This window comes from Bombina bombina, chromosome 6 (assembly GCF_027579735.1).
Source record: "Bombina bombina isolate aBomBom1 chromosome 6, aBomBom1.pri, whole genome shotgun sequence".
In the NCBI taxonomy this organism is placed as follows: Eukaryota; Metazoa; Chordata; class Amphibia; order Anura; family Bombinatoridae; genus Bombina; species Bombina bombina.
The window spans coordinates 296622287-296634651 of NC_069504.1; the positions used below are offsets into that span (position 1 = coordinate 296622287).

The 12365-nt window shown below is 38.6% G+C and overlaps 1 protein-coding gene across 10 annotated transcripts in view; it reads left to right on the forward strand.

Annotated features, from left to right (window-relative positions):
* The window catches only part of ATP2B1 (ATPase plasma membrane Ca2+ transporting 1), a 413071-nt gene extending 401001 nt beyond the window's left edge, over positions 1–12070 (forward strand). For 9 of the 10 annotated variants that reach the window (XM_053716915.1, XM_053716914.1, XM_053716912.1 and 6 more), the window contains one exon: positions 9983–12070. In XM_053716915.1, coding sequence (XP_053572890.1) covers positions 9983–10297 — 315 coding nt within the window. In that variant the 3' untranslated portion in view covers positions 10298–12070. The remainder of the gene's footprint in view (positions 1–9982) is intronic. The other variant, XM_053716922.1, reaches the window with a different exon arrangement.
* The last annotated feature ends 295 nt before the right edge of the window (positions 12071–12365 follow it).

Sequence of the window (12365 nt, forward strand, 5' to 3'; positions counted from 1 at the left end):
ATACAGTTTCTGAATATTTCCTGGAATATTAGATAAAGACACACTTCATCATCAAGCATTTTTAAAGGGATAGTGTAGTAATAATTACACATTTTAATGATTAAGATAGAGCATGCAATTTTAAGCAACTTTCTAATTTACTCCTATTATCAATTTTTCTTCCTTTTCTTGGTATCTTTATTTGAATGTAAGCTTAGAAGCCAGCCCATTTTTGGTTCAGCACCTGAGTAGCACTTGCTGATAGGTGTCTAAATGTATCCATCCAATTAGCAAATGCTACCCAGGTGCTGAACCAGAAATGAGCCGGCTACTAACCAAGAGAACGAAGAAAAATTGATAATAGGAGTAAATTAGAAAGTTGCTTAAAATTGCATGCTCTATCTGAAGCATGAAAATTTATTTTTAACTAGACTATCCCTTTAAGCTTCTACTTCCTATCCATATATCAAGAGCAGGAGCAGCACACTGCTGTCCCACTCACTGACTACATGTGCAGTCAGGAGCCATTGTACCGCAAAAACCACCAATGGGAATAGTTTCAGTTCCCGCTGATCTGCAGCAATAGGTTAAGTTGATCTGTGACCCACTTGGTATCAATCACGTGTCAACCACGTGACATGCGTAGCATGCAGGCAGAAAGTCAGAAACCAAAAAAAAGTTACATTCCAAACAATTTGTGTTGAAGCAGGGACACACCTACACACTGCTGCCGACACACTGTGTCACGACACACAGTTTGGAAAGCACTGCCTTATAGAGATCATGAATGGATAACTGGGTAGGGGCAGTCAATGTGTTATGAAGAAAAACAAGTGAAATCAGTATAAATGTCTTTTTGAGAAAATAGTGTTTTACTTGTGTGTGCGTGTGACAATATTTGGAAGCTCATAATACTTGGGGTATGTGATAGAAGTGAAGAAACCATTTAAATTCATCATTTGGTATTAAAGGTATTACAGTGGGAAATCAATTGAACAAATGCCAAAAGCATTGATATAAAACTAAATTTAGCCACCAATAAGCAAGCGTAAACCGGATGCTGAACCAAAAATAATCTGGCTCCTAAGCTTTACAATCGTCCTTTTTAAATAAAGATAGCAAGAGAACAAAGAAAAATTGTTAATTGGAGTAAATTAAAAAGTTGCTTAAAATTTCTTGCTCTATCTGAATCATTAAAGAAAAAAATTGGGGTTTGTATCCCTTTAAGAGCTCTGTCATCAGTTCTCCTTGAGTTACAGTAATCCAGATTGCCTCCAGAGTTGTCCGCAATACATTCAAGCAGCTCCAGACTTAGTTTCCCCATTCAGCACCCTTTTTTACACTCCACATTCAGTGAATGTAAATATATATCACAATATTTTGAGTATTGCAGGAATTCAGCCACTTTATGTAGTGGTAATAAATATTTTGAATTTTTGAATATTTTATTTTTTATACACTAGAACTTAAATTCTCCCACACGGCAGTGTGCAATAGGCGCTTATAAAACAGGCCCTGGAGCAGTGTAAAATGCCTTTCAGGAACAGCTGCACAGTGACATTCTGAGCTACACTGAATAACTCCCTTGCCAAATGTAGCACAAAATATCACAACAGGGGTTAGGCTTTCAACACAGAGAGTATAGCCTATTACAAGAAAGGTAGGTTAGTTGTGCAAATCGCCTTGTTTCTAGATGCTGGTTTTATGGCCCTCCGCTGCGCATTTAGATAATGGGCAGGAGGATAGGTAGTGATGTATTTCCAGTGTGCCTCTTCACCTCCTGCAACAGAATGTCACTAATCCTTTTACTTTACTAGCCTGACTACTATGAAACATTGGGAAACTTTCTAGACAATTTCTATGTCAAAAGAGATATAGGCTATAAATCAGTCCCCGCCTCTAAGGAACTCTAAGTCAACCTGATTAATTCACTTTGTTTTTGTTGCTTTCTTGATTTTTTGGCTTTGAATGTTTGTACTTTTGATTCATGAAAACTCATAAAATTACGTATGAAATAAAATGAATTCTGCAAAAAGTTAAAGCATGATAGCATGTTCAGCTTTTTAATTTATTGGTATACAAAATAGATATGTTTGCACATTTGTATAAGGTAATGTAGTCTAAATTTAAAAGCTTTTTTAGCTTGTAAATGTATTGGTATTCAAAATAGCTGTTTGCAAGTTGTTTTTTTGTTTGTTTTTTACCGTCCTAAACAGAGTTAGTATTTTTTTTTTAACATGGTGTTTAAAGCAAATAAGACATGCACATATTTTTTTTTTTTTTTATATATATAATTGGCTTTGGACCCTGGCTGGTCTGGGGTTAACCTCCTGAGTCACTGATTGCAAATACTGCAGTTTTGCATGTGGCTAAGGATGTGTATCCACTACTGTTTGAGAGTGCAGTTCACTTGTCTTGGGGAGGTTACAAATAGTTGTGACACTCTTGGGAGTTCACACTGTGTGTGGGTGGAAGCCAACATGTGCTGGCTGTAGGTTAGGACCCAGTGGGAAGATGCAGTGAAGTGATTCCTGGCTTATCGCCGTTTGGCCAAATGCTTTTAGTCTAGCTGTGTGCATTCAAGTGAGGTCTGACTAATCTGTGTTACAAATACATACACACATTTTCTTCTTAAACGGGAAGAGTCCACAGCTGCATTCATTCCTTTTGGGAATTCAGAACCTGGCCACCAGGAGGAGGCAAAGACACCCCAGCCAAAGGCTTCAAATACCTACCCCACTTCCCTCATCCCCCAGTCATTCTTTGCCTTTTGTCACAGGAGGTTGGCAGAGAAGTGTCAGAAGTTTGAGAGAGTCTCTTATGGAGGGTAGTACTCTTCGAAATGGGACTGGAGTTTTAAGTAATCCTGTCAGCCTTTCAGTGAGAGCATGGATGAAGGTTAGAGTCCGGAGATGCAGGGAGAGTCTCTTTTTGCGAAACCATCCCGACTCAGATTAGCAGCTCCTTGGCAATCAGCGTTGACGATTTTTGCTGCCAGCCTTTATTCACTCAATTCCATGTCAGAAGCGAGGCTACTATCTGTCACACTTGAAGGGCCATGTTCCTGTTCCACGACGCAGATTCCGGTAAGATAGTTTAATTTTATTTAATTATGTGAATGTAATGGTAACGAGAGAAGGTAGGGTCCCAGTGGGACTCCTTTATCTTAAAATAGGAATCATGGGTTAATATCTCCTGAGAGGGGTTATTAAACAGGTGGACTTTAATCATGTTTGTTATGTGGTTCTATCTGCTAATGTGTAGTAATACTTTAGCTCATGGCTTTTCGGAACATAACGGACTTATCAATTGGCGCGATCTCTTTAGATTTGCGCGCTCTTTTTGTGACTGGCACGGTGCACCTCGTGACTGGGTGCGGTTACGTTGTTTTACACTTCGGTATGCTGACTGTGTGGCGACAGAGGGAGTCTGCTCATTGGTTGTCTGGTTCACAGGAGGTGGTGAGCGCCCCAGCCTTTGGGTGTGTAAAAAAGGAGCCAGTTAGTGTTTGTCATTTTTTTTTTTTTTTTATTGAGGTTCTGAGTAAGGCATACATGAGATATGAAAAACAAACACAGTGATAGTAAAATGCAGGGAACATATAGTACAATTCTGTGCGACACCATAATACATTTCTAAAAGTAAAATGCAAAAGCATATTATTCAAGTGTTATGCCTAATAGTCTGTGTGCCTCCTAGATGACAAAAGAGGCCACTATTGGACCTCATTCATATACACAGGATCATAGATAGGGGGCTATGTCTAGTGAAGAGACCACTCTTGGATCTCTAAATGAGAACCTCTTTTATATAAATTTAATAGTGACTCGTATAGAAATACGGGGTAGTATAATGTTATAAATTTGATAAAGTAACATATAGATTTAGGATATTTGGTATACACAAAGTAGAATTAACATTGTAAGAAGCTTTGTAAGTGTTAAGTGTTTGTCATTTTTGTAATCCCAAGATTATGGATGATTCTGATTTTTTAGACACAGATGTCTCTGATGCTGAGAATGCGTCTTGTGATGAATATAAAATGGCCCGGGTTATCCATGCCCATCAGTTATGTTCCGATTGCCGTTCTAGAGTACGCTCTTCTCCCGACTCAGGGACCTTAGAGTGTGTTGAGCCATCCAACCCCAGAGGATTCTATGTCCGGTGAGGCGAGTGCCCCAGAGCCTCCCTTTGCTACGCAAGCAGGTGTCTCTATGGCCTTTACTCCTTCTCCGGAAGATGACTTTTTTCCTCTAGAGGTTACGACACTGTTCTGCATGGCCATATCTATTGTGCTGGCTCACTTATATTTCCGAAGTGAAATATTTTTAAGGTACTGTCCGTGTTTTGTCAACCAGGGCCCGTTGGGCGTGGGATCGCCTGATTCAGTTCGGCCTTCTGGGGAAGCGCCGGCCTCTGAGGCTTCAGGGGCCTCAACCTCAGGGCTGGGGTCGTTTATCGATCTGGTGAGGGATAATTTCACCTTCTGTTATAGGCTGGCATGTCTTCGTGTTCTACTAAGGCATGTTTTGGAGGTGCTAGAGGATCCCAGTCCTAGTGGGCCGAGGGATCCCCGGATGGCAAGCTAGGTTAGACATTTGGGTATGAAGATAATCTCCTTGACGTCTATTTTTCTTTCTTTTATGTATCGGTTCCAGTTTTGAGCTTGGGTGAATGGGGCCTCTGATCGGCTGGTCCTGTTGGCGTACCCATTCCCCTTGGGCAATCACCCGCAGGTGTTGCCTTACTTTTATTTTGATCCGGTGAGGATGTATTTGATTTGTTTTAATAAGCTCATGTCTGATATAATTTCTGTTTTGGCAGTGTTCTTTCTCTGGAACTTGTGATTTTATGGTCGCATGGGCGCTTCCTCGGAAGTTGCGCACTTTTGGTTAGGAATGAAGTTATGTCCTACTTAATATTATCAAACCTTCTGGTCGATTTTTGTTGGACCTTAGATTTTTTGGGGTGTCCTTATACCAGGCAGGTACTGGATGGGCGCTATCTGCGGTTCCTTGGGTTCATGTCACCCTTGTGGTGCTGATTATCCTGTCAGATTCTGAATATCACTTGGCCTATCAATATGGACTCCAGGCTCGGATCCTGGTATGAGGCCTAGTGCGTAGATCCAACGCTTCTGAGAGGAAGGTTGGGAGTTGTATAGGTGGGCCTTTTTAGGGGCCTACGGCCAATCCACCCTGAACGTGCCTAATCTTGTCTGACGTCATCGGGGTTCCTAAAGGTCCCTGTGGACTTGGAACCATAGTTTTCCACTCCTGTAGAGTTTGGAGATGTGAATGACCTCCGGTGGTTTGCTATTCCGGCTGATAGACAATTTAAGTCTTTGCTTACAGTATCTTCCGGATGTCGACTCTTGTAGCATAGTCTAATTCCTTTTGCCGTAGCAGTGTGTTTTCTTTCCTTCCTATTTTGGGTTGGATCATCTGTTCTGTTCTGGAAGTGTGAAACATGTCCTTCCTTTTTTTTTCTCAGCATTTCGTTTGCTCCAGTACGTGGAGTGCAGGGGTTTCCTTTCTGCAGGTGCTGCGAGGCTCCCATTGTTACTGTTGCAGGGATTTCAGGACACTGTCGTCTTCTCAATCTAAGAACTGCCCTTTATCAAGAGTCTTTATACTCTTGGGTGCCATCCTTTGATCTTATGCAGATCTAGCCTTTTGGGCTTGAAGGTAGTAGGCTGTGGTCAATCACAGACTATTGCCTTTCTGGGGTCTGGGAAATGACCTTCCTCTTCACCAGCATGTGGATCAGGTCGTTTGGCCTGTCTTCAGAGGATACCCTTACGATCCAAGGGTACTGGTTGCCCTTTTCTTCAACTGGTAAGGAGTTTTTTTTTTTTTTCAGACTCTTGAGTTTGAGGCTGTTGCTAGGTGATCTAAGTATACAGACTTTAGATGGTGGACGGCTCTGTCTTGGGTGCACTCCTACCATGTGAGGCAGCTGATAGATTCCTCAGGAAGTTAGATCTTTCGATTGGTTCTGTTTTTCGAGGACTCTGGCTTAGAACCTTGTCTCTGGCCTGGAACAGGCATGGATGGTTCTGCTTAACTTTTTTGCGTTTGGTTCCCCCGCATGTACTTTGAGGGCGATTTTGAGTCATGGGAGATTACTGTCTACCTGAGGCTCAAGTTTGAGGTCTCTTTGATGGGACCCTACTTGTCTTCTGGGACATCTGTGTTTCCTTGTAGACTCCAGTTGTCGTTTCAACTGTGCTGACAATATTTGACGAAGGGTCTCACCTATATTGGTAGGGTGGTTACTGTTGTTTGCTCCCTTTTTTCTTCTCACCTAGGGTGGGGGATGGGTTCTTGTGTGTTCTCCTTGACTTGAAGGTACCTCAGTATCTGTGAAGGCCTTGGGTCCTTGTTTTTCTTGCCTTGTAGGATTTTTTTCCCTTCCTGGTGTACTTAGAATCAGGGAACTGGGTTCTGTTATTAGGATGCTGGGGGTCAGAGTACTTCTTCCCTGGGGGAGTCTTCCTTCTGGAAGGCTGCAGTGTAGGGGTTTTCGGACCCGAGCACGAAGTTACCTGTCATGGCTCATGGAGCATGCCAGTTTTAGTAGCGGTCAGAGTTCTACTCTGGGGTTTTGATTCCTTGTAGATCCATCCTTTTTTTATTAGACGGTCCGGGCCTTGTGTCTTAGGTCTTTAACTAGCCTTTGGGTTGGGACCGTTATACTGGAGGGAAGGTTGGGGATTGGTCTGCTCTGTGCAGTATTGACTGTTTACTGTTATTGAGTTTGTCCTCCCCTTTGGGGAGGGGACTGTTGGTGCCCATCTCTCTACTGGTGGTGTCTGCTGATGGGATAGGGCACTCCTTGGATCCTGGATATTTCTGGTCGGGAGCTGTTGTCGAGATTTTTCGGCGCTTCTTGGTTGAACAAGCCCCACGATGGCTTAAGGTCAGCTTGCTGCCTGGAGATTGGTCATAGCGAGCTCTTGTTTACAGGTGGCTCTTTCTTTTTTGACTGCTAGGACAGTTGTCCTGTTTCTGCTTGTCTAGGCTTGTCTAACCTTATGGGTTTGACCTGGCTATGATGCAATAGGGAACTCTCGGTTTTCTGGAACAGCATATGTGGTATGGTGCTGTCTCAGGGATATGAGGGTGGCCTTCTGGTCATACTGGTAATGTTTTTTCTTGAGTATGGACTTATTTCTTGTCTTTGTCCTTTTAGGAGTTTGTCTCCCTGGGCAGTGGTCCTGTGGCTACCTTGGGTTGCTCTAAGTTTGATTTAAACGCCCCGTTGGATGGTCCTTTGGATCTCTTATGGGGTTCTCTATTTTCCCCCTCAGGGTAGATGGAGGTTTTTTACTTTTAGGGGTACTTTTCGTTGGAGTCGAGAGCCGCTGGGCTGGCTCCTCGGAGGTCTTTGTAGGATGTTGGGTAATTTCAGACTGTGGTGCCTTTCGAAGGGGCCGCCTTTTTGTATCCACCCTTTGTTTGCATTCAGTGTCCTCTAGCTTGGGTATTGTTTTCCCAAAAGTAATAAATGCAGCTGTGGACTCTTGCCGTTTAAGAAAAACATAAATTATGCTTACCTGATAATTTTCTTTTCTTCTGACGGGAAGAGTCCACAGATCCCGCCCGCGTTTTATCTATGAGGCGGCAGTACATTTTTTTTGTTTTGTTCTTCTGGCACCTTTTTCACCCTGATATTTCTCCTATTGTTCCCTTGGCAGAATGACTGAGGGAAGTGGGGGAGGTATTTGAAGCCTTTGGCTTGGGTGTCTTTGCCTCCTCCTGGTGGCCAGGTTCTGAATTCCCAAAAGTAATGAATGCAGCTGTGGGCTCTTCCCGTCAGAAGAAAAGAACATTTATCAGGTAAGCATAATTTATGTGTTTTGGGGGAAAGGGGTTGAATTTTGAAGAAATTTGTCAAACACTGTTTTACACAATATGCAATATCGGGTATCTCTGGGTATTTAAGTACAATCATTTTTCATAGATCAGAAATCTATCAGATCTCAGTATAAATAGTGGGGGGTTTCATCCTCGTATGTATATGTGTGTGTGTGTGTGTGTGTGTGTGTATATATATATATATATATATATATATATATATTATTTTTGGGGGGATTTTAAAACTTATTTTATAAATAAAATGTAACGTAACATTCAATTATTCAATTGAACTTAAGTGAAAGTGAATATACATACAAATAACACAATGTACACAATAACGTGGTTTTCACGGATCACAATAATAATGAGGGGAGTAGGAGTAAGAAGAGAGGGGGGTGAAGACCAAAAGAAGAGGGGCAGAGTAGTAAATGGTGGTGAATTTCAAGGCACACAGTGGATAGGTCTACTGTGGGCTCCAGAGAATGAATATATATATATATATATATATATTTATTATTATTATTATTATTATTATTATTATTATTTTTTGTAAATATCTTTTTATTTATTTATGTATTGCTATTTACCCATACCTTACTTCTAAAGTGGATTCATTTTTTTCCCTTAGCTTGCACATTTTTACTTTTTTACAGGTGCAGTTTTCACATCCAGAAGAATGTTTCTACCATAAACTTTGGTCCTGACATAATTATGCTTTTATATATTTAAATATAATTGAAAATCTGAATCTATGCTTATTTTTTTTCCAGTCATTTTTATGTTTATAAGGACATTCTAATGTAATTATAAAATGTTCTAATTTGTTGATGCATTTTATTATTACACAAATGCTTATTGCAGGGGTTAAACACACACCCTTGCTCAAGTGATGCAACTCTTGTGGGCAAAAGGACACGGCCAGTGACCCAGTCACAAACAACACAGTGGTCACTAGCCATAGCTTGTTCTGTATCATCATTGTAGCACATCTGCTGCTAGTTTGTGTTTCAACCCCTCTGAAAGCTTTGATACATTTTAAAATGACATTAGAATGTCTCTAAGACACTTTAGCCTAGTAGTCTTTTTTTTTTTCTTCCTCTTGACATTGAAATATAACATATGATTTAAACAGGATAAGGGCACTTCATGATGTCATTTAGCTAGCATGTTCTGTTTATTTGCAGTATTTTAGTCTGGCAATATTATAGCGAAGAATGCTTAAATATGCATGTTAAAAGATTGTAGTTACCTTCATTGGTTAAAGGGCCAGTAAAGTCAAAATTAAACGTTTATGATTCAGATAGAGCATGACATTTTAAGCAAATGTCCTATTTACGTCTAATATCGGATTTGCTTTACTCTCTCTGTGCATTGCTGCTCCTTAAACAAAGGACACAAAGAGAATGAAACAAATTTGATAATAGAAAGTTGTCTAAAATAGTATGCTCTATCTGAATCACAAAAGAAACATTTTGGGTTTCATGTCCCTTTTAAAATGAATAGACCAATGCTCTGTTTTTTTACACGCAGTCGAGAGGTACAGGTTTACTATTAAAAATAAACAAACAAAAAAAAAGTACATTTACTGCTAATTTGGTATATACTCGAATATTTACATTTTAAAGGTATTTCATATACATGTTCTTTTTATTTTCTGCATGAATTTCTGCAAGTTCGGTTTCGTCATTCAGCTTTAATATGCTTGGCTTTTTCATAGTCAATGGTATCCTAATTTGTGGCATGAGAATTGCTTTACCTGTTGTGCTTCGTATTTAATTGGTCTTTTTTCTTTCCTTTTTTATTTTGTGACTCTAATGTATTTGAAAAATATTGGCAAGTTTCTAAATATCAAGTCATTTGCAGCTACTTTTTTTCACTTATTCATACATAATCTGGTTTGGCACTTTTAATATAATTTGAGAGTAACTTAATCCACAAAAATAGTGAATGCTATTTTGTCTTTTCAACTAAAATGTTTTTGTTTGGTTTATTTTTACAGTTTATTGCAAGTTCACTGCATTTGCACAGTTTTGATTAACTCATTGTTTTGCTATTTGTAAATTCAGATTCATAAACAAACCGTTTTTTAACTCAATGTCAATTTGCTTATATTTTTTGTTTTTGCCTTCTAACCCATACAGATCCGAGTGGTGAATGCATTTCGTAGTTCTTTGTATGAAGGCTTAGAAAAGCCAGAATCACGAAGCTCTATCCACAATTTTATGACACACCCAGACTTTAGAATTGAAGATTCTGAGCCTCATATTCCGCTTATTGATGACACAGACGCTGAAGATGATGCTCCAACAAAACGTCACTCTACTCCACCACCATCACCCAACAAAAATAACAATGCTGTTGACAGTGGAATACACCTTACAATAGAAGCGAACAAATCCGCTACCTCTTCATCCCCAGGCAGCAGTCCGCTACATAGTCTGGAGACTTCACTCTGATTGTAAGATGAATGTTACAGTAACATACTAGCTGATTTGCAATGAAACAAATTGAAACTGGGTCCTTTCACACATTGTTGCTGGTAGGAGAGAATTCCTGCCTTGGACTTCAAAAGAAGACACACTTGTATGAATGTAGATTTATTTTTTTAAGAAAAAAATGTTTTCTGCCAGACTGAGGGTGCTTTTCTTTGGGAGGGAAAAGGGATGGGTTTAGGGGATCGAACTCAGACAGATATACAGTAACTCGGCAAAAGTGACCTGCAGAACATCAGTTATAATAAACAAAAACAATGATTGGCCTGGACAGTGTGTTAGCAATGCTCTAGTTCATATTGATCCTTCATATTTTTTTTTTTCTTGGGCCCTGGGTCATTGAATTGATTATTTATGTAATAAATGATACAGAACTGTTTACAAAGTTTATAGATATTTTTGTTCCTGTTAATAGAAGGGAAATTTCCTTAAAATAATGAATGGAAAGTTCTTTAAACACTGCTGTATTTTCATGAAAGAGGTGTTTCTATTGAACCTGTACTAAATTTTTGCCTGCAATTTATGTGTTCAATATTGTAGATAAATTGCTAAGACTAATAGCCAAATAGAAAACACTAATGCTTTGTAAGAAAAACACAAGCAGCAGTGTTCTTATGAAAATTATGGCCTCTGTCCTTTAGTTTCTTTAAAAGACACATTTACTACTTAATGGTTTTCAAATTATTGTTTTTTTTATGTTTCAAAAATGATAATTTTGTTCCAAAGCTCAAAGGAATTTTGTGTAAAGCAGGACATTGTCTGGCGGACTTTGCTTGAAATCCTTTTGCTATCTCCGTCAAAATATATAAAATCAAAATACATCAAAAATTAGTCCCATTTTTGTCTTAACCTGTTAGTTTTAGATCTGTCTTGGTGAACTGTGAGTGGAACCGTGTTGATTTTCTAATAAATCTATAGATGACCTTCATACAGCATGAGGGCTGTTGGCATTTTGAAAAAAAAAAGAAAAAAAAAAAGAAATAATTGTTACTACTAGGAAAGTAGTACAAGTTATAAATGTTTTCATTTTTTGTTTTTGAAACTTGTTTGTAAACACAAATAAACATGCCCTTTTATTAAATACACACGCAGCAATGTTTCTTTGCTAAAAAACATTCATTTTTCAGACCAAAATGTAGTTTATACATTTAATGTACTTATGTTTCAAGATGGTAACAGCCCCATGATATTGTTGTGAAAATGTGTGCAAAGGATTGGCGGCTGCAATAAAGTATTGGTAACTGCAATAAAAATGTACATAAAAGGGATTTAACATTGTCAGATATGTAAGAACATTAGATGAAGTAACATTGTTGTGTACTGTTTTTTTATTTTGTGTGTTTGGGCATTGTTCACATAGTTTATTTATAACTTTGTTTTCCCTCTTCAAAATATCATTGTTATCAAGGGGGTGTCAAAAAGAAAAATCAACATAAAATTTGCACAAAAAGAGAGATTACTTGTGCAGTATTTTTTTGTGAAAATAAGTACCATTACCCAACTTTTATCTCCAAAATATATAATTGCCAAGTCTGAAAGGGCTTAATACGTAAATCATGGTTGCCTTTTTCAAATTAGTTTAATTGAAATGTGTTTTTTTTTTTGTGAATTGTTTCCCAAGTTAAATTACATTTGTGTGTTTATGGAAAGAATGTTGTTTTTCTGTGCTTTCATATGAACTAATTTCTCACTTTGCAAAATTAAAAATGGTCTAACTAAGCCATATGCTTAACAGTGCACTAATATAAAGTAGTCTATTATTTTTGATATTTTTAAGTGGAAAATGGATACTGATTTAGAATTATGATCATACAGTTACTTAACGTTCAATTAATCTATAAATGTTGTTACATTACATAACCTAGTATTTGGTGTTTGGGTTTATGCTCTTGTACCAAGTGGAGTAGACACAAAACTTTCCGAATGTATTCACTACTCCTTCCCAATTCTCTTTATAATTCTTCCTTTTCAGTTTAGTTCTATTAACCTATTTGGCATAAGCTCATGTACGTTGAAGCTTTGCCCCAGAATT